Source organism: Oncorhynchus kisutch, linkage group LG28 (assembly GCF_002021735.2).
Source record: "Oncorhynchus kisutch isolate 150728-3 linkage group LG28, Okis_V2, whole genome shotgun sequence".
In the NCBI taxonomy this organism is placed as follows: domain Eukaryota; kingdom Metazoa; phylum Chordata; class Actinopteri; order Salmoniformes; family Salmonidae; genus Oncorhynchus; species Oncorhynchus kisutch.
Window position 1 is genome coordinate 7,444,921 of NC_034201.2, and position 22,019 is coordinate 7,466,939.

General features: G+C 46.5%; 1 protein-coding gene across 12 annotated transcripts in view; it reads right to left on the reverse strand.

The window, feature by feature from the left end:
• LOC109872649 (ryanodine receptor 1) overlaps window positions 1-22,019 on the reverse strand; it is a 68,782-nt gene that overhangs the window by 40,579 nt on the left and 6,184 nt on the right. For all 12 annotated transcript variants that reach the window (XM_031807822.1, XM_031807821.1, XM_031807817.1 and 9 more), the window contains exons 5-43: window positions 21,113-21,187; window positions 20,323-20,401; window positions 20,127-20,239; window positions 19,933-20,032; window positions 19,721-19,817; window positions 19,289-19,363; window positions 19,029-19,185; window positions 18,689-18,853; window positions 18,358-18,479; window positions 17,953-18,142; window positions 17,707-17,842; window positions 17,478-17,573; window positions 17,249-17,367; window positions 16,947-17,080; window positions 16,607-16,848; window positions 16,335-16,527; window positions 16,005-16,221; window positions 15,826-15,930; window positions 15,625-15,728; window positions 15,411-15,494; window positions 15,024-15,183; window positions 14,436-14,583; window positions 13,978-14,183; window positions 13,707-13,881; window positions 13,366-13,574; window positions 12,876-13,234; window positions 12,417-12,543; window positions 12,082-12,242; window positions 11,821-11,983; window positions 11,606-11,692; window positions 11,184-11,410; window positions 4,772-5,216; window positions 4,116-4,682; window positions 3,803-4,003; window positions 3,611-3,722; window positions 3,337-3,480; window positions 615-888; window positions 399-513; window positions 150-282 (exon numbers count right to left, since the gene is read on the reverse strand). In XM_031807822.1, the coding sequence (XP_031663682.1) occupies window positions 150-282; window positions 399-513; window positions 615-888; window positions 3,337-3,480; window positions 3,611-3,722; window positions 3,803-4,003; window positions 4,116-4,682; window positions 4,772-5,216; window positions 11,184-11,410; window positions 11,606-11,692; window positions 11,821-11,983; window positions 12,082-12,242; window positions 12,417-12,543; window positions 12,876-13,234; window positions 13,366-13,574; window positions 13,707-13,881; window positions 13,978-14,183; window positions 14,436-14,583; window positions 15,024-15,183; window positions 15,411-15,494; window positions 15,625-15,728; window positions 15,826-15,930; window positions 16,005-16,221; window positions 16,335-16,527; window positions 16,607-16,848; window positions 16,947-17,080; window positions 17,249-17,367; window positions 17,478-17,573; window positions 17,707-17,842; window positions 17,953-18,142; window positions 18,358-18,479; window positions 18,689-18,853; window positions 19,029-19,185; window positions 19,289-19,363; window positions 19,721-19,817; window positions 19,933-20,032; window positions 20,127-20,239; window positions 20,323-20,401; window positions 21,113-21,187 (6,616 nt within the window). The remainder of the gene's footprint in view (window positions 1-149; window positions 283-398; window positions 514-614; window positions 889-3,336; window positions 3,481-3,610; window positions 3,723-3,802; window positions 4,004-4,115; window positions 4,683-4,771; window positions 5,217-11,183; window positions 11,411-11,605; window positions 11,693-11,820; window positions 11,984-12,081; window positions 12,243-12,416; window positions 12,544-12,875; window positions 13,235-13,365; window positions 13,575-13,706; window positions 13,882-13,977; window positions 14,184-14,435; window positions 14,584-15,023; window positions 15,184-15,410; window positions 15,495-15,624; window positions 15,729-15,825; window positions 15,931-16,004; window positions 16,222-16,334; window positions 16,528-16,606; window positions 16,849-16,946; window positions 17,081-17,248; window positions 17,368-17,477; window positions 17,574-17,706; window positions 17,843-17,952; window positions 18,143-18,357; window positions 18,480-18,688; window positions 18,854-19,028; window positions 19,186-19,288; window positions 19,364-19,720; window positions 19,818-19,932; window positions 20,033-20,126; window positions 20,240-20,322; window positions 20,402-21,112; window positions 21,188-22,019) is intronic.

Consider the following 22,019-nt stretch of genomic DNA (forward strand, 5'->3'; position numbering starts at 1 on the left):
TGGCAGAAGATTTTTGATTTAACCCTTACTTTACCAGGAAAGTTGACTGAGAACACGTTCTCATTTACAGCAACGATCTGGGGAATAGTTACAGGGGAGAGGGGGGGGGGGAATGAATGAGCCAATTGGAAGATATCAATGTCCCTCACCAAGGCCAATGCCACTGTTCTGTAGCAGGTAGCTGAGGTGGTCGAACATGGAACGCTGGTTCTGGCGACTGATACGACAGAAGTAGCACAGGAAACGACAGCAGTTGGTGACCATGCGAGGGAATCTGATCTCCTGTGGAGGAACACATGCAAGGGGGAATCCACTGACTACGGTGTAATAGCATTTAGCGCATTCCCATGTTCAGCCAAGCATTGATCCTGTTGTTATGAGCCAAGTAACCACTTTACCTTGGAGTCGCCACCACCCAGCACGTTGACCATCACCTCCATGACAGTCTCGTGCATGCCCAGCGCTCGCATCAGGTTGGGGTGCTGATAAAACACTTTGTTGCTCATGATGTTTCTGACGGAGAGAGAAGGCTCATGTTGACTCTCAGTTCCTCCTCAATCCATCCAGTTCTCTGTATAGTAAATTATTTTACTTGTCTACTGTGTACTACTGACCCGATGCTCTGGATCATGAGTCTCTCCTCCTCGGGGCCCATCTGGACGATGAGCAGCGAGCGGATCTGTCCCAGGCACTCCAGCAGGTCCATGGTATCCTTTATGGAGATGGCGTTGATGGTGTAGGCCTTGGGCAGGGCCCGGATCAGCTCCCCCAGCCCGTCATACTGACGGTGTAGCAGGCTGAACATCAGACGCACCAGCTCAGGGTTCTGGATGAACGACTCCTGGGCCCAGTGGATCATAGTGTGGGAAATGAGCTCCTGGAGGGTGCCTGGAGGAGAGAAAGGGGAGGTTATAAACAAGAGGCATCACTTGATTGATTGATTGATTGATTGTTGAAACCGAATGAAATTATCCCATGACTAGACTGACATTTCAATTTTGTAATGTTGTCTCCAGCTGGAGCAGCCTACTGCTTTTAAAGGTGCAATATGCAGGAATCGCTATGCCATTTGCTGGTTGCTAAAATTCGAATAGCTCGCCAAATGTCAGTTAATGTGACAAAACAAGCACTCAGAGTCTAGAGAATCATTGTAAAACACTGCGAAATATATTTTCAATAACCAATTTTTTTATTTATTTGCAGCTGTTTGAAGCTAGTGTACAAAATCAAAAGTAATAGACGCAAAAACTAAACTTACAGTTGAAGTCGGAAGTTTACATACACCTTAGCCAAATACATTTAAACTCAGTTTTTCACAATTCCTGACATTTAATCCAAGTAAAAATTCCCTGTCTCAGGTCAGTTAGGATCACCACCTTATTTTAAGAATGTGAAATGTCATAATAATAGCAGAGAGAATGATTGATTTCAGCTTTTATTTCTTTCATCACATTCCCAGTGGGTCAGAAGTCTACATACACTCAATTAGTATTTGGTAGCATTGCCTTTAAATTGTTGAACTTGGGTCTAATGTTTCGGGTAGCCTTCCACAAGATTCCCACAATAAGTTGGGTGAATTTTGGCCCATTCCTCCTGACAGAGCTGGTGTAACTGAGTCAGGTTTGTAGGCCTCCTTGCTCGCACACACTTTTTCAGTTCTGCCCACACATTTTCTATAGGATTGAGGTCAGAGCTTTGTGATGGCCACTCCAATACCTTGACTTTAAGCCATTTTGCCACAACTTTGGAAGTGTGGTTGGGGTCATTGTCCACTTGGAAGACCCATTTGCGACCAAGCTTTGCGACCAAGCTTTAACTTCCTGGCTGATGTCTTGAGATGTTGCTTCAATATATCCACAGAATTTTCCTTCCTCATTGTGCCATCTGTTTTGTGAAGTGCACCAGTCCCTCCTGCAGCTAAGCACCCCCACAACAAGATGCTGCCAACATCGTGCTTCACGGTTGGGATGGTGTTCTTTGGCTTGCAAGCCTCCCCCTTCTTCCTCCAAACAAAATGGTCATTATGGCCAAACAGTTCTATTTTTGTTTCATCAGACGAAAGTACGATCTTTGTCCCCATGTGCAGTTGCAAACCGTATTCTGGCTTTTATATGGCGGTTTTGAAGCAGTGGCTTCTTCCTTGCTGAGCGGCCTTTCAGGTTATGTCGATACAGGACTCGTTTTACTGTGGATATAGATACTTTAGTACCTATTTCCTCCAGCATCTTCACAAGGTCCTTTGCTGTTGTTCTGGGATTGATTTGCACTTTTCGCACCAAAGTATGTTCATCTATAGGAGACAGAACGCGTCTCCATCCTGAGCGTTACGACGGCTGCGTGGTCCCATGGTGTTTATACTTGCGTACTATTGTTTGTACAGATGAACGTAGTACTTTCAGGCGTTTGGAAAATGCTCCCATGGATGAACCAGACTTGTGGAGGTCTACAATTTTTTTTCTGAGGTCTTGGCTGATTTTCCCATGATGTCAAGCAAAGAGGCACTGAGTTTAAAGGTAGGCCTTGAAATACATCCACAGGTACACCTCCAATTGACTCAAATGATGTCAATTAGCCTATCAGATGCTTCTAAAGGCATGCCATCAATTTCTGGAACTTTCAAACCTGTTTAAAGGCACAGTCAACTTGGTATATGTAAACCTCTGACCCACTGAATTTTTGTTACGGCTGTCGTCGGAATGAGACCAAGGCGCAGCGTGGTAGGTGTACATTTTGAATTTATTAAATGAACAACCCAAAAAAACAAGAAAGATAAACGACACGTAAAGTAATGTAGCGCTAAACCAGCAACTAACAAAAACAAGATCCCACAACAGAAAGTGGGAAAAAGGGCTGCCCAAGTATGATCCCCAATCAGAGACAACGATAGACAGCTGCCTCTGATTAGGAACCATACTCAGCCAAAAACAAAGAAATAGACAACATAGAATGCCCACCCCAAATCACACCCGTACCTAACCAAATAGAGAAATAAAACAGCTCTCTAAGGTCAGGGCGTGACAATTTTAAGAGAAATAATCTGTTTGTAAACAATTGTTGAAAAAATTACTTGTGTCATGCACAAAGTAGATGTCCTAACCGACTTGCCAAAACTATAGTTTGTTAACAAGACATTTGTGGAGCAGTTTATGTAAACCTCCGACTTCAACTGTATGTGAATTTGGTCAGGTCGCCCAAAAAGTTATCCAATAAACGTAATTATCCAATAAACGAAATCAAATCAATCAACCATTCAGATTGTCTTCTGGCATTGAAGGTACATCGTTGGCTTGATTTGACTGTTTTTCAGTGGGACGAGTGATAGAGAGTGAGACTCACTGGGTTTGGTCTCTTCTACAGGTTCTGGCTCCTCCTCTACCTTCTTCTTGCGAAGGTGCCTCAACTTGTCCAAAATTCTGAAGAGTCGTCCTTTGAGAGACATATCCAACTCCTCCTCCACCTCTTCCTCTTCAATGTGTACTCCTGAAGGTGACATGAGGGATGAAAGACCATTGACACTAGCTGCTCACCTCAAATTTAGGCTATATACATGTATATAAGTGACGTTCTAAGTTACATTTGGCGATATAAGTACTGAATTAGTTTGACTGACCGCAGTGAGCAAGCAGGTTCTTGTGAAAAGACAGCAGGGCATCGCGGACCTCATCAGGCACAGGACACTCCTCATCCTCCGCAATGCTCTTAAAGTTCATCAGCATGTTGACCTGCAGGTGAAAGACAACACGTTGTTGTCACCGTTCATGTACTGTTAAAAGTGGGACAGTACTCCGGAGGCTGAAGGTACCTGCTCCTGCGGTGGGGAGCGGAACTCGCGGGTCTTGCGGGCCGTCTCGGCAGCGCTCATGGTGAACGCCAGCATGAGCTCGTTGTAGCGGGCTCTCTGGTTGGCCTGCACCTGGCTCACAAACTGGTCTGAGAAAGCTATGATGGCCTCTACCCTGTGGCGCAACTCACAGTCACAGAAATACTGAAGCAGAGTGCACATCTGACATACAGAAAGGAAAAGACATGAGATGTAGCAATACTGATTAGTATAATTGGTCAAACTTGGGAGGATTTTGAAAGTTACAGTGAAGTGATAAGAGACACACACCAACCTGTAGCTTGACAGACTCTGGCAGCTTCATGTGCAGTAATCCCTCTTCCAGACCTACTTGTTCTTCTGCCTCTCCGTCTGCCTCTCCAGGCGTCGCCTCCTTCTCTGTCTCCTCAGCACCTTTCTCTCCATCCACTTTCTCTCCGTCCTCCTCTTCCTCTTTTTCTCCCAGCTCCTCCAGCTCTGCCTCCAGTTCCTCATCTTCCTCACCCATCCCCTCGTCCTCCATTTCTGTTTCATGTCCGCTCTCCACTGCTCCCTCCTCTTCCTCCTTCACCTCCTCCCCCCCTTCTTTGAGCGCCAGCGTTTGGCTCCCCGCGCCCTTGGCTGTGGCTTCTGCTTCTTCTGCAGCAGCCTCTGCCTCTCCACTGAACACCGTGGGCTCGATCATCTTCAGGATGTGCTTGACATCTTCATTCTCGAACACGCCCATGATGAGCAGGGTGCTGATGAGCTTGAGGATGGGGACAAAGTGGAACTCAACACTGCCTCCTACAGGATCCCTCATGGCCTGACCACCGTCTTGTACAGCTTCTGTCAGCATGGTCAGGGCCTTCGCCTTCAGCACCTACAGGAGAAAGAAAGACATGAATCACCATTGGTCAGTTCAAACAGAAAACCCTTCCGCTCTCCTTTCATCGGCCTGAGGCTTTTTACCTGTAGGGGGATGAATGGGCTGAGGGTGTAGATGTCCAGGTCTGTCCCCACAAAGCCAGTGGGGGAGAAGTGGAGTTTGGGGCGCAGGCAGGTAGTGAGGCCTACCCCTGGTAAAGCATGGGAGTTGTCAGTGTCTGAGTAGAGGTTGATGCTGCGCGTCTCGTCTGTCATGGGCACGATGAACTCCTTGTTGGTCATGAGGCGGTTCCTCTTGGCCGACTCCAGGTGCATGCTGATGAGCAGGTCGTAGTAGCCGCTCCTCATTGGTCCAGGCAGGTAGGTGTTCTCTATAGCGTAGAACAGCTGGGACTCATCAACATGACTGCATAGGGCGTGAGCCACGCGGTTGTTCCCCAGAGCACAGACCGAGCCGTACAATTTCAGAGTGTGGTAGTGGAACTTCAACAGGTCCATACGCTCCGACAGCTCCAGGACGTCAATACATCTAGAGGGGACAGAGGGAGAGAACTGTATGGCACAAGGCAGTATAGATTGACAAATCTATTGCATCAGAGCCAGAGTGGGTGGCTATTGGTTATATTTATTTTCCAATACTATAGCAAACACTGAAATCAACAAATCATGTGATCTTTGTTAAAAGCTGCAGTGCCTTCAGAAAGTATTCACACCCCTTGACTTTTTCCACATTTTGTTGTTTTACAGTCTGAATTTAAAATGGATTGAATTGAGATGCTTTGGTCACTGGCCTACACACAATACCCTATAATGTCAAAGTGGAATTAAATTTTTACAAATGAATTAAAAATGAAAATCTGAAAGGTCTTGAGTTTATAAGTATTGGCTCACGAGTTGCGCAGTAGTCTAAGGCATTGCATCTCAGTGTTAGAGGCATCACTACAGACCCTGGTTCGATTCCAGGCTGTATCACAACCGGCCGTGACTGGGAGTCCCATAGGGCAGCGCACAATTGGCCCAATGTCGTCCGGGTTAGGGTTTTGCCGGGGTAGGCCGTCATTGTAAATAAGAACTTGCTCTTAACTGACTTGCCTAGTTAAATAAAGGTTAAATAAAGGTTAAATAAATAACAAATATTTAACCTCTTTGTTATGGCAAGCCTAAATAAGCTCAGGACAAAAAATATGCTTAACAAATCACATAATAAGTTGCATGGACTCACTCTGTGTGTGTTTTTCTCTGTACTACACACATACAATTATCTGCAAGGTACCTCGGTCGAGCAGTGAATTTCAAAGACAGATTCAACCACAAAGGGTCCAATGCCTCGCAAAGAAGGGAACCAAATCAAATCAAATCAAATGTATTTATATAGCCCTTCGTACATCAGCTGATATCTCAAAGTGCTGTACAGAAACCCAGCCTAAAACCCCAAACAGCAAGCAATGTAGGTGTAGAAGCACCCATTTAATTTTTTTATTTCACCTTTATTTAACCAGGTAGGCCGGTTGAGAACAAGTTCTCATTTACAACTGCGACCTGGCCAAGATAAAGCAAAGCAGTGTGACAAAAACAACACCGTTATACATGGAATAAACAAAAGTACAGTCAATAACACAATAGAAAAAATCTATATACAGTGTGTGCGCAAATGGAGTAAGGAGGTAAGGCAATAAATAGGCCATAGTAGCGAAGTAATTAAAATTTAGCAAATTAACACTGGAGTGATAGATATTCAGATGATGATGTACAAGTAGAAATACAGGTGTGCAAAAGATCAAAAAAAGTAAATAAAAAACATTTGGGGATGAGGTAGTTAGTTGGATGGGCTATTTGCAGATGGGCTGTGTACAGCTCCAGCAATCGGTGAGCTGCTCAGATAGCTGATGCTTAAAGTTAGTGAGGGAGATATAAGTCTCAAACTTCAGCGATTTTTGCAATTCGTTCCAGTCATTTGCAGCAGAGAACTGGAAGGAAAGGCTTTGGCTTTGGGGATGACCAGTGAGATATACCTGCTGGAGCACGTGCTATGGGTGGGTGTTGTTATGGTAGATGACCTGGAGTCAGTGGGCCTGGCGATGAATATGTAGCAAGGGCCTACAGGCGACTTGCATACAGGTCGCAGTGGTAGGTGGTATATGGGGCTTTGGTCACAAAATGGATGGCACTGTGATAGACTACATCCAGTTTGCTGAAGAGTGTTGGAGGCGATTTTGTAAATGACATCGCCGAGTCGAGGATCGGTAGGATAGACAGTTTTACGAGAGTATGTTTGGCAGCATGAGTGATGAGGCTTTGTTGCAAAATAGGAAGCCGATTCTAGATTTCACTTTGGATTGGAGATGTTTAATATGAGTCTGTAATGAGAGTTTACAATCTAGCCAGACACCTAGGTATTTGTAGTTGTCCACATATTCTAAGTCAGAACCATCCAGAGTAGTGATGCTAGTCAAGCATCGATGGCGGTTATGATATTGTTTGATACCTTGAGCGTGGCTGAGGTGCACCCGTGACCAGCTCGGAAACCGGATTGCACAGCGGAGAAGTTGCGGTGGGATTCTAAATGGTCAGTTTGTTAACTTGGCTTTCAAAGACTTTGGAAAGGCAGGGCAGGATGGATATAGGTCTGTAACAGTTTGGGTCTAGAGTGTCACCCCCTTTGAAGAGGGGGATGACCGCGGCAGCTTTCCAATCTTTAGGAATCTCGGACGATACGAAAGAGAGTTTGAACAGACTAGTAATAGGGATCGCAACAATGGCGGCAGGGTCCAGATTGTCCAGATTGTCTAGCCCAGCTGATTTGTACGGGTCCACGTTTTGCAGCTCTTTCAGAACATCTGCTATCTGGATTTGGGTGAAGGAGAAGATGGGGGGGATTTGGCAAGTAGCTGCGGGGGGTGCGGAGCTGTTGGCCGGGGTTGGGGTAGCCAGGAGGAAACAGGATGTTTTTATGCTGGTTGAGGGCAGTCAGGTCTGGAGTGAACCAAGAGCTATATCTGTTCTTAGTTCTCCATTTTTTGAAAGGGGCATGCTTATTTAAGATGGTGAGGAAATTACTTTTAAAGAACAACCAGGCATCCTCTACTGACGGGATGAGGTCAATATCCTTCCAGGATACCCGGGCCAGGTCTATTAGAAAGTGTTTTTGGGAGCGTTTGACAGTGATGAGGGGTGGTCGTTTGACCGCAAACCCATAACATATGCAGGCAATGAGGCAGTGATTACTGAGATCCTGATTGAAAACAGCAGAGGTGCATTTGGAGGGCAAGTTGGTCAGGATAATATCTATGAGGGTGCCCATGTTTATGGATTTAGGGTTGTACCTGGTGGGTTCCTTGATAATTTGTGTGAGATTGAGGGCATCTAGCTTAGATTGTAGGACGGCCGGGGTGTTAAGCATATTCCATTTAAAATCAACTAGCAGAACGAACTCTGAAGATAGATGGGGGCCAATCAATTCACATGTGGTGTCCAGGGCACAGCTGGGAGCTGAGGGGGGTCTATTACAGGCGGCAACAGTGAGACTTATTTCTGGAGAGATACATTTTTTAAATTAGAAGCTCTAACTGTTTAGGCATAGACCTGGAAAGTATGACAGAACTCTTCACGCTATCTCGGCAGTAGATTGCAACTCCTCCCCCTTTGGCAGTTCTATCTTGTCGGAAGATGTTATAGTTAGGGATTGAAGTTTCAGGATTTTTGGTGGCCTTCCAAAGCCAGGATTCAGACACGGCAAGGACATCAGGGTTGGCGGTGTGTGCTAAAGCAGTGAGTAAAACAAACTTAGGGAGGAGGCTTCTTATGTTAACATGCATGAAACCAAGGCTTTTACGGTTACAGAAGTCAACAAATGAGAGCGCCTTGGGACACACAGGGCCTGGGTTAACCTCTACATCACCCGAGGAACAGAGGAGGAGTAGGATGAGGGTACGGCTAAAGGCTATCAAAACTGGTAATCTAGTGCATTGGGGACAGAGAATAAAAGGAGTAGATTTCTGGGCATGGTAGAATAGATTCAGGGCATAATGTACAGGCAAGGGTATGGTAGGGTGCGTGTACAGTTGAGGGTAACCTAGGCATTGAGTGATGATGAGAGGTTGCATCTCTGGAGGCACTAGTTATGCTAGGGGAGGTCACAGCATGTGTGGGAGGTGGGGCAAAATAGGTACTGTATCTGAGGAATGTTGAGTGGGGCTAGGGGCTCCGCAGTAAAATAAAACAATGATAACTACCCTAAAAAACAATATACAAGCAATCACAGGTATTGATTGGGAGAGCTAGCTAAGACAAAAATGTACAGACAACAACAGCGTACAGATTTGGGCGCACACATTTGGCTGGACTCAATTCATGGCCAGATAGCATTTCAAGTTCATTTATGGAATAAGAGTTTATATGCAGTTTCATATATGGCGATGAATGGGCAGAGAGGGTCAGTTAACTACACACAGGGCCTGAGTTCGAGGCTGGGGCTGACAGATAAACAAAATAAACAAAATGGAGTACCATGATTAATGAACAGTCCAGCAGGCATCAGCTACAGTATGTAGCCAGGTCCAGTGAACAGTAATAGATGAAACAGGGAAGCGTTAGGTCGTCGTTCTAACACTAGCAAGCAGGAGACAAGGCATTCAAAAAAATAGCAGGTCGGGGCTAGCAGAAGCGTTTTCACCGACGTCCGGCAAAGGCCGGTTGAGGGCACAATGGACGGAATTACGTCGGCAGACCACTCGTGATGGATCGGCGGGGCTCCGTGTCGACAAAGGGTCCAGGCCAATTGGCAAAAGAGGTATTGTAGTTGGAGTAATTTCGTTTGCAAGCCGGGAGATGAGCCTGGCTCGAGGCTAACTGGTGCTAGCTTCGGGACAAGGGCGTTAGCCACTATAGCCACTCGGTAGCAGCTAGCTATCTGTGATGAACCGATGCAAAGGTCCAGAGCTTACGGCAGGAATCCGGTGATATAGTGGCTTCTAGTAGTGTTAGTGACGAGTCCGGGAGGCATCAGCTGTGTAGCCGAGTGATCATAGGGTCCACTGAGCAGGCCAGGAGATGGGCCTGGCTCAAGGCTAGCTTCGGGGCTGGGCCACTCGGTAGCAGCTAGCTAGCTGCGATGATCTGGAGTAATGATCAGGGGGCTTACGGCAGGAATCTGGTGATGTAGTGGAGAAAAGCAGTCCGGTACGCTCAGGGATGATATCGCGCTGTGCAGACTGGTGGGTATTATCCAGGCTAAAAGTGGCTGGTGTCTGAGCTAAAGGTAAAGGCCGCTAGCAGTGGCTAACAATGACTAAATAGCTAGTAGCTAATTAGCTGGTTAGCATATGATGGCTAGCTTCTGATGGATGTTCTAGCTATAAGGTCTAAAAATAGCATCTATCTATTGGTAGATGAAAAAATATGATTTTTTAACATTTTAAATAACAGACAATGAATATACCTTTGAGCATGGTGAAGTTATTAATTACACTTGGATGGTATACCAATACACCTGATCAGTACAAAGGGTCCTTCCTAACTCAGTTGCCAGAGAGGAACGCTCAGGGATTTTTGCCCTGAGGCCAATGGTGACTTTAAAACAGTTACATTAATGGCTGTGATAGATGAGAAAACGGATCAACAACATTGTAGTTATTCCACAATACTAACCTAATTGACAGAGTGAAAAGAAGGAAGCCTGTACATAATACAAATATTCCAAAACATTAATCCTATTTGCAAAAAGGCACTAAAGTAATACTGCAAAAAATGTATAATGTTTGGGGCAAATCCAATAAAGGATTGGGGAGTGTTTCAGGATAAAATTGAAACAGAATGAAGCTAAGCACACGCAAAAACCTAGAGAAAAACCTGCTTCAGTCTGCTTTCAACCAGACACTGGGAGATGAATTTACATTTCAACAGGACAATAACCTAAAGCACAAGGCTAAATCTATTCTGGAGTTGCTTACCGAGAAGGCAGTGAATGTTCCTGAGTGGCCGAGTTAGAGTTTTGACATAAATCTTACGTGAAAATCTATGGCAAGACTTGAAAATGGTTGTCTATCAATGATCAACAACCAATTTGACAGAGGTTGAAGAATTTTGAAAAGAATCATAGGAAAATATTGTACAACCCAGGTGTGGAAAGATCTTAAGAGACTTACCCAGAAAGACTCACAGCTGTAGTCACTGCCAAAGGTGATTCTAACATGTATTGACTCAGGGGTGTGAATACTTATGCAAATGAGATATTTACGTATTACATTTTAATTACAGTTGAAAACATTCCTAAAAACATGTTTTCACTTTGTCATTATGGGGTATTGTAGGTAGATAGATGGGTGAGAATAAAATATTTAATTTACGTGTAATAAGTCAAGGGGTATTAATACTTTCTGAAGTATTTGCAAGTTCTCAACATATGAACAATAGCTACCATTCTTGATTACGTGATAACCAGTTCATCAAATACAATAATCCTCTGCTTAGAGGTCAGTAAATGTGGCCGTGTTCTGACCTGTTCTCTTCAGGGATGTGCAGGGCCATCATGGTGAGAGGCTCTCTACACTCCACCATCCAGCCGTGCCTCTCGTTCACACGGCCCGTCTCTGGGGACAGGAAGTGGTTGGGCATACGGCTCCAGATGACTGGGGTCAGCATCTGGACGTCCAGCCTGGGAGGACACTGGGGGACCGGGTTCTTACGCTCACTGCGGAACATGGCTGCCGAGATGGGCATGATGTTCTACGGCGAGAGGAGAGAACAAACCCTTACTTTGGAGAGTAGAAGGGTGGTCGTTGAAGTGACATGATAGGTTGAGTGAGAGAATTAAAGGGGCAAAAAACACATCCATAACATTTTTAAAGCAGACAGTAATGAGTTAACACTGTAAAAGCAGACAGTGACAAATGTACTTGAGGGATTCTCTGTGAGTCTGACCTTGAGCTTGCCCAGCTCCACTTGCAGCATGTTCTGACTGGAGGGCAGGACAAAGACAGCTGGGAACAGTTTAGTGTTGGGCTCCACCTGGAACAAACAACCAGTATCACAGATGAAGCACATAGCAGTTTGTACTTTTCCCATTAAGTCCATTAACCCGTGACAAGCTTCAGAGTAAATAAATACATGCTTACACTGTGAATACAGCATCTCACCTGGTAGAAGGTGTTGATCTCTTTCCCGTTGGCTGTGAAAGTCATGAGGCCAGTGTCCAGGTCAATAAGGCAGCCAATCACAAAGTCCTCCTGACTGACACGGGTCTGCTGGGAGCTGCTGAACTCCCCTCCCCACACCATGTAGCAGTTACTGCGCTTCATACTGAGGGAGACAGGTGAGAGAAAACAGTACGCTAAGATAATATCTTAATATCTCTGTGTGTTTGTGTATGTGTGTGTGTGTTTGTGTGTGTGTCTCACCTGTCATGGATGTTGCCTTTGTCATCTCCCACGGTGACAGTGACATTTCTGACTTTGCTGAGGTCAAAGTGCAGGTCGTACTGGTGGTAGTCCGGGGTGATCCAGCCCACCCACACACCGCTGGGTTCTTGTCCCGCAATCACTCGCACTGAATAATAGTACTGCACACAGAGGAAGTGGGCAGAAAACATGACTTAAAAATGGATTGAACTAAACCAAACAACAAATAATAATCATCACTCCAAAAATGTCCTGGTGAAGAGAAGTGATTATCCATTCAGAGAGTTAGGTTTAGACACTAGGGTCTGAAGAGGTCACACGTAAAAAGGTCATACTGTGGTGGTGTTGAGGATGATGTCGTCGTCATCTCGATCGTCTGGTACAACTTCCTCCATCAGGCGGGGCATGGTGGGAACAACAGGGGGCGGAGTGAAAGCTGCCTTCTTGGCCTTGAACAGGAACCTGAGGGGCACACAAACAACGTGGCAGTGGAGTAGGACCTCCTATACCAGACGACTGAGAAAACACGACGATGGTTGCAGTTAAATTCAGGAAGTCAACTGAAATTCCAATTTAATAGGGTAAAAAGGGCATCTGTGCTCAACGATTCCTCAATTAACTGATTTTCACATTTTAAATTCAAATCACTTCCTGAATTGGCTTATTTCAATTCAAATTGACCCCAATCCTGGTTTTCAGCTTTCACTTTCTACTTTTTTCCAACAGAGTTGTTGTAGCCTGTCCAAAGACTACGGTCTTTCTCTTTACCCATCTGACCCCTGCTCAATACTGACCCCTTCTTCTTGCTCTTCTCTGTAGAGGCATCTTTCACATTCTCTCCTCCTTCGTTGACAGGGATCTCCTTAGGCACAGAGGGCTCCTTCTTCTCCTCCTCCTTCTCTGTGCGGCTGGCAGACTTCTTCAGCACTTCAAAGTCAGAGTCGGGGTCAACCTCCAGAACCTCGTCCTCAGGGATGGTCAGAGCTCGGGTGAGGGGGGTGGTCCCGGCCATAACCTTAAAGGTCTCGTGGAACTCCACGGGCATGCTGAGCCTCAGGAACAGCAGGTCTGTGTTGGCGTTCTGAGAGCCGAAGGTCTTGTGGGTCAGTTTCAGACACGGAGCGCTGTCCACCGTCCCATCCACACGGGACACCTACAAAGGGTACATGGGAAATCTAAGAGAAACCTAACTTTGACATTTGTCAATTTACGATCATGTAATATGGGAACAGAAGTCATTTCTAAGCATAACGAGCCACTGTTACTGAACAAGATATGCTGTACCTCAATGTGAGGGTGTTCTGTAGGAACAGGGATGAACTGGGGCAGGCTCTTGCTGAACCACATGGTGATATCTCTCTTCATGTTGATGGCGAAAGGCTCAAAGCCCTCCTGCAGGCCACAGATGGTGAAGTAGCGCAGGCTGCTGACGTTCTGGCCCAGGTTGAGCCGGCCAACCTGAGACAGGCCCAGACTACACACAGGGATAAAGCCTGGAGACAGAGAGACACAGTTTAATGAATGGCATAGATTTAAATTACACTGAATCATACTGAATCATACTATCCACCTCTTGGGCAGCAGATCCAACCTATAAGGATTTACCTGCCACAGCAGTCACTCACCATCTCCTGTGTCTATGTCCTTGAAGGCCATCTCAGAGCCAGAGTCGCTGATCAGCATCTCTCCATTCAGGGTGAAGAAGATGTTCTGCTCTACCAGGTCGATCATACAGCCTACCACGTCACCTGGCAACCAGCTACGACCAAACGGCTCATTGCCCACATGCCAGCGCTGAGCCTACAAAAAAGAAAAGTCAAAGTTTAAGAGTAGGACACATTAGTAAATGTTTTCCCTAAAACAGACGCAGAACAGATCCTTCATCACCGACCATACCTTGAAACCATTGAAGACATAGGCGAGCTCATCCGCCCCCAGCTCTGTGTCAGCGCGAACACTGGGTCTGGCCCAACCCACTCTCATATCCCCCACGGTGACAGCCTCAAACTCAAAGTACCACTTCCCCTGGGTCACCGCATATGACTTCTCAGCCCGGAACACACGGATCTTATTTCCACGGGAATGACCTTCTCCATTACCACCTTGCACAAACAGAGATACAGGTGTCATTATTAAGATGATATATATATATATATATATATATATATATTGAGCTACAGTATATATATATATATACATATACATAGCAGTCAGGTACATAATTATTGGCACCCTTGACCAGTAGTATATATATGCATGTGTGTGTACAGTATATCTAGCTGTATTTAACAGGACTAGTAGCTAGTTCAGTACAGTACTGAAATATGAACAACTTGGCAGACAGACAGACTCACTGCTCTCCTGGTCAGGTGGCTCAATGTTGTAACCGTAGCCGATGAGAGTGCGGACAGCTGCACAGACAGTGTCTCTGTTGGTCTTTTTGGTCTTTTCGTCCAGCAGGTTGTACGGCACCAGGCGCGGGTTGCGCTTGCTCATAATGTCCTGAACATGGAAATAAAGACTTGAAATCAACTTAAACGATTGTGGGAGTCATAGATTTATTCTGTAAGTCATGGACTTACATCTTGATACATCTTAGAAAGAGTGATACTGCACTAGCTCTATTTGTCTTGAACAGTTGCATAAATGTTGGCTCCGAAAACATCCCGACTTCAACGACTCATGAGTCAGGTATGAATAATGCTTCACCCAGAGTTCAACTTTTATAAAGTACTATAGCTGCGTCACTTTAGGTGAGCTTGTTGTGTGCCCACCTGCACGCCTACGAGCGCATTAAAACCCACCCCACAAAAACACTACTGATATTCAATAGTCCTTGTTTGAAAAGGACTTGAGCTACAGTATTACCACAGGTTTGGCCTTACTTGCTGTGTGCGAGTCTCCTGCGAGAACCAAGGACAGGCAGAGGGAGGAGAAGCTACCTGTACAATGCTGTAGGTCCATCCCTGGTGGACCCTGTCACGAGCCCACACGTTGTGCCCATTCTCTGCCAGTCTCTCCACTAGGTTGGTCTGGTTGGGTGTCAGCTTGACATGGTTGAGGTCCAGAGGGGCAGGCTTATATCCACTACTCATCATATACCTAATGGAACAAACGGGATGTCATGATTACACTAGTAAGTCAGATATCATTATTGCTATTCACTAAAGTGAACAGGCCTCAACTTAAAATGACAATCCAACATTTCACAATGCCCATCTCAGATAATGTCAAACAGATCATTCACTTTTCAACCACGTAAGTGAATATCAGAGAATAATGACGTCATGCCTAAATAAGTCAGATCACAATCTTGAGGTATCGCTCACGTTTTGGGCATCTTGATGTTCTTCAGGTTCTCCTCTGCTTTCTCATCCCCCATGCCCACATGACAGCCCAGCGCCAGCAGAGTCCTTTGAGGAGCAGAAGGAGAGGTGGTGAACACCCAGCACATGCAGACATACTAGGCTGAGAGGGCGTGTCCAAGACCTTGAGAGTGCGTGTCCATGACCTTGAGAGTGCGTGTCCATGACCTTGACTCACTTGAGTGTTTCTCCAGACATTGCAAGGTTGTAATTCTTCTCTGGCTCTGGCAGGCTCTGGAAATCCACTAGGCAGGGGTGCAGTTTCTTGTTGTCATCTCGGAACTGGAGGAGTGGAAAGAATCAAGATGTTTGCCAGATTGGATTAAATAGATATCCTTAAGTCATGTGATCTGACTGAGGCAGTATGGGAAGCACTCACCGACCCGTAGGTCCATCCTTGTTCAATGCGAGTGGCGGCCCACAGCTCATGGCTGTTTTCCGCCAGCTTCTCCCGAATGCGCTCCAAGTGAGGCGGAAGCACAATCTGAAAGGACAACGCAGTGAATGGAGGCAAGAGCTAGGAGAACGAGATGTGCACAGATCATTCGAGGGTTGTACCTGTACTGTGTCCACAGGGCAGGGGGTGAAGGCGGTGTGCGAGAGGGACTGTGTAGGCCCCAACAGATTGCGGACACCATTGAAATCATGCTTATACTCCTTGATGGGCTCAATACGCAGTCGGTCCTTGGGCAGCACAGCCTCATAGCACGGGGCATAGCCTGGCGGTGGGAGGAATTTGAAGTCCCCATGCCGCCCTCCCAGGAGAAAACGAACCCTTAGCGTTTGAGAGGAGAACATGAACAGTGACCACTCATTTGACATCACTCATTTTCTTAAGACTCATTGTAAAATGACAGCGGCTCTGTAAGCCCTATCGTCGGTTCTCACCTGACGCCTGCAGAGAAGCTGACGACAGGGAAGAAGAGGCCGTCCAGGTTGAAGTTCTCAAACATGCCCTGCACCGGGTGCCCGTTGATACGGAACGAGATACTGGGCACGCTCAGATCCAGGCAGCAGCTGACCACATCGTCTGCCGCTAGGATGTGCATGTTGGGGGAGGCGACATGCCGGAGGACTCGTCCTGTGGAGACACACGGATCTATAAGACGTCAACCAGTAATAGAGTTCTGCATTCTAAAGCGAGGCCCTGCATGCCGTACCTGACCACAGGTGGAGTCCATCAAAGGCGTAGGAGTAGAGGTCGTCGCCAACCCCGTTGCCGCCCCAGCCCTCACCACCCCCAGGGTAGGGGCTGTAGCCCTCGGTCAGAGCCCAGCCCACACGCAGGTGGAAGGCCTGGGCGGTCAGGAAAGGCTCCACATAATCCACCATCACCTCAAAATACCACTTCTTATACTGTGTGGATCCCTCACAGGTTCCGAGGAAGATGTTGGGTCTCACACTGAGATGAAAAAACAGTTAATGGTTTGAAAGAAAAAAGCGAATTGCCGTGGTTGTATTTTCACAAATGATATTTAGTATGGCCAGATGTCTGTATACCTGGTGACATAATTGATGATGTTGGACTGCAGGAGGAGGTCGCGACCTGGAAGCAGATTCTCTGTGATGAGATTCTGATTGGACCTTACAGCCACACCGTTACACACACACAAAGAGCAGAGCACATCCAACACCTAGGGAGAGAGAAAATTCTAAAATCAGCTCTCAAATCATAAGGAGATGGACTGTCAACAACATATGAACACTTCTCTAGATAAGCACAGGCCTAAATAATACAACTTAATATTAGAAATAATAAATATAATAATAAAATTCAATGACCTGTACACGTATTCACTGACCTTGTGATTGCGTCCATGCTTATCCAGTAGAGAAATGATAGATTTAATGTGGTTCTCCTGGATGATGTTCAGGACCTCTGGACTCTCAATCAGAACGCAGTACAGCACCTCCAGGATGCCTGTGGGGAGCATAACACGCAATGAAACACAGAGGGCACTCCCGTAACACATTCAAGTCAATGTGATTCAGTGCTGAAAGGTGATGGAGTGTGTTGTAGTGGGACTTAACCTGAGGAGGCCTCTAAACGGTCCAGTTTGCTGACCAGCCAATCCAGGTTATCACAGAACAAAGCACAGTTGGCCCGGTTACCTCTGATGAGAGAGGCTTCACAGGAAGAGAATGACAGAGATCAGAGCTATGTCATGTTCAGATTGAAAGGGCATGTTGCCATAGTAACCACAGCCATGCAGAAACATGATGGGACCTGAAACAACGGGATGAATAGAAGGTCACATACCCAGCAGCTCGTACAGGAGATTAACGATTTCCTTCCAAGACTCGGCAGCTTCCTCCCCTGCAAACTCGGAGAAGTGGGCCGCCGTGTTGTAGACATTGAGTCGGTCAATACAGTCCAGCACCAGGGTGATCATGCCCTGTGCGGAATGACACAAATAACATAGGAACACCAAAGGGAGGAGCCGTGCGGGAAGAATATTTTCAACATACAGTGCATCATCCTCATCTGTTGTGCGTGAGCACTGACCTCCTCTTGGAAGAGGTTCTGTCTGTTCTTGAGGGAGCGTAGTTTGGTCTGCTTCTCCTCGTGCTCCAGCTCCTCCTCAGGGGGCCGGAAGTAGAAGATGAGGTCCTGCAGGGAGAGGGCCACTGAGTCCATGGGCAGAGACGGGGGGCCTGAAGAAGACTTGTTCTTCCCGCTCAGAGAGTCCAGCGCTCTGGAGACACAGGGAACAGGGGAAAACGTCACTGTACTGAGCATGAGGTCAAACACTGAAACCAAGGCGCTCCACCCCTCCTGAAGGATAACAGTAAGTCAAAGGGGTCTATACATATGTCCATAATGTGTAGAAATACTCAAGAGATTCCTAGATAAGTATTTTCTCAGAGAGCCATAGGGAAGATCTTCCCTATGGCTGGAGAGGGGCCATACTTAATGAACTGAGTGAAGAGGCCTGCTGTGTTGTAGATCATACGAGCAGCCTGGAACTCCTCTGTCTGGGAGCGGGCCACGGTCAGGGCATCGTCCATGTGGCCCTCCTTATGAAGGATGGCCTGAGAGAGACATTGACAACATGGATAAACACCAGTTGCACTCCAGAGGAAAGCGGAGCATTTGAAAAGCCTGAACAAAATGCATTCACAGTAAATCCCTATATTACGGGGTCTTCATTATCTCTTAGCATTTCCTTTGCTGTTGTTCATCCTGTCCTTTAGCTCAGGTGTTTTTCGGCATCTTGCCTAAAAACACGATTTCTCCATACCTTCCTCTTAAGAGGTCCCAGGCGAGCGGACTTGGCATCGACAGAGGCGTATGTAAGCCAGAGGCCAGAGGAGACGTGCTGTACAAAGCACATGGACTCCCCATACTTGATCTCTGGTGTGCCCATGCCCTCCACATCTCGTTTCTGAGCCACCTCGATCTTTTCCTGCAGGTTGGAACACGGAACAACAAGGAGAAAGAATGACTATCAACAGCGCTAGGTACGGAGGGATGATATGAACGCTGCCAGAAGCTTTTGATCCATTCTATGAAAAGGACCACGTGCGTTTTTTTCACACTGCTCTTTATATGAACAGAGCACCGTTCGGGACGACCCTGACCTTGGAGATTCTGAAGCAGAAGGCTGACATCTTGGCGTTGGCTTTTTCAGGGTCCACCACCAGCAGTCCTTTCTCTTCATCCAGGCAGAGGTAGCGGCCTGTGGTTATATGACGCACTCGGAACGACTGGCCCCATTTCATGTGACCTCCACTCCATCTACACAGAGCCATAAGTACAACCCCAAAGAGAGAACTCATGTAAGACAATTGTAATGGTAGTTTGTTACATAAAGCTGATGAACAGAAGGGCATTCACTCACCCAATCCGGAGAGGTTCTAGTCTCCATAGTGACCGGGCATGGCTACAGACAGCACCCCCTTCATAATGAGCAATTCTGAAAACAGAGATGGGCTGTTAGTGACAGGTGGTGTTTATGCAGTGTCAGATTAAATATCTGATTAACATCTGATTAACCTTCCTAGGTTCTCCCATGTCACACCGCTCCTCCGCACACTTCACTGGCTTCCACTACAAGACCAGGGTGCTTACCTACGGAACAGCAAGAGGAACTGCCCCTCCCTACATTCAGGCTATGCACAAACCCTATAACCCAACCTGAGTACTCAGTTCTGCCACCTCAGGTCTCTTGACCCTTCCACCCCTATAATATATATATATATATATATATATATATATATATATATATAAAATGTCAAATGTAAATGTAGAATAGTTCAACAGTGTTCATCACCTGCGCTGGTCGTCTCCTTGTTCGGCAGCAGGGATAGCCAAGCACTCATCCATGTGACCATGGAACAGTCTAAGAACATAGCCTCCAGTCAGAAAGCCTGAGGGGTTGATGTTACACTGGCAATGAGAGAAAGACACGGCAGTCAAGTGTAGTGTTTCTAGATGATCAGCTAACAACTAGGAAATAGAAAAACAATAAAAACATATACACACCTTCAGCAAGTTCACAGCCAGACATCACAGGGCTCATGGTCCACAGCGTCTGCATGAAGGAGGCGTCCACCATGAGGTCACCACTGGCGTAGGAGAGATGCTGAAGTGTGAGAGAGAGAGAGAGAACGTCAGCTCTATCCATAACCTGGTGGGGTTGAAAGTCCACTTGGCAGTGTGTCACCAAAGCGGCTCACCAGGTATCTCTCAGAGGACACGCTGACCAGGATGAGGTCATCTCCCACCCTGACCTTTTCTCCCTCTGACCTCTGCTTGGACGCAGGGTGAATAGTCCACCAGCACGCCTCCCCTGTGGAGGAACACTTGCGTCACACAACTGAACACTGTGCAGAAAATTAATTTGAGCACTGTTCTCTATGGTAAAGGCCATACCGGTGGAATCTTCCTGTAAGCCCACATCAAAGGCCAGTTTGTCTGTGAGTGACCTTGAGGTAGTCAAACAGCTGAGGTACTGCAGTACACAGAGAGTAAAAATTACACATTGAATAATGAAGCGCTAATTGAAAAGCAAACCCATGTAACTGCAAAACTGTCTCCCACACTACCACCCACACTACCACCCACACTACCACCCACACTAAAAACGTAAATGGCTGGTATAGTACACATTCAATGAATGGGACTTATGTGGTTATGACGAGGGAGATAGAGGGAGAAAGTGTGGGTGTGGATGATAGTGTGGGTGGAAGTGTGGGAGATGGTGTGGGCATGGGTGATAGTGTGGGTGGTAGTGTTGGTGTGGGTGATAGTGTGGGAGATAGTGTTGCGTGGGTGGTGGTGGTGGAGATAGTGTGGGTGTGGGTGCTAGTGTTGGTGTGGGTGGTAGTGTGGGAGATAGTGTGGGTGTGGGTGCTAGTGTTGGTGTGGGTGGTAGTGTGGGAGATAGTGTTGGTGTGGGTGGTAGTGCTGGTATGGGTGATAGTGTGGGTGACAGTGTTGGTGTGGGTGATAGTGTTGGTGTGGGTGATAGTGTTGGTGTGGGTGATGGTGTTGGTGTGGGTGGTAGTGTGGGTGGTAATGTGGGAGATAGTCTGGGTGAGTTAGAAGTAGAAAGAAGTGGATGATAGTGGGTTGGTGAAATGAGAAACATGTGAAAATGATAGTGGGTTGGTGAAATGAGAAACATGTGAAACTACGCAGTGAGACAGAGGAGTCTGTTTACCATGCTGGAGTGAGTGTGCTTCAGTAGGATGGCATGGCCATACAGCAGGGTACGGTGGCCCCCTCCTTGAGATGACTGGGCAGAACACAGGAGAGCGAGAAGTTAAAAATCCAACCGAAGAGAGTCGTGTATGATTCAACATTCAGCCTGCTAAGGTCAGGCACACAGGACTGTTAAAGACTGAGGAGGGAGACAGAAGTTGAGCGAGTCATCCTCCTCGTACCAAACTGAGAACAACGTGGCAGGCAACAGAGAACCTGTGTACTGAACGTATCTGGCTGAGAGGAGTCAGAGAGCCCACCACAGAGAACCAACACAACAGCAAACATGTCCACATTGTGTCAATACAAACCAGGGGTGAGTGGAAAGGGAAATTGATTAACAAAAGTCAAATGATTAACAATACTGGAAGCAAGAAGCAATACCACAGAAAGTCACATGTCACATTTAACTGGAAGGCAGAAAAAGTGACATTCAGACAATCAAACAATATTGTTTCTTCAACATTTGTTATAATTAGTGGTTATCATTTCCACCGCCAATGTTGTTATCATCTTGATTATTCCATGAGTAAGTGGAGAGTCAGAACACAGCGCAAGACTGACCTCTAGGTCAGATTTAGTGAACCTGTGTGTGTGTGTGTGTGTGTGTGTGTGTGTGTGTGTGTGTGTGTGTGTGTGTGTGTGTGTGCGCGCGCGCGCATGTGTGTACGTACGTACGTGCGTGCGTGCAGTTTGATATTCAAGGTTACACTTTGCCCTACATTCCAGACTTTCTGAAGATTAAGATAAATTGCCGTGATGGTTTGGTCAAACCACAGTAACTCACGGGATGACGGAATAGCAAGGATTAAGAAAACGTAAAGGGCTGGTCTGGTTCCACATTCAATGAACAGGACTTATGTGGC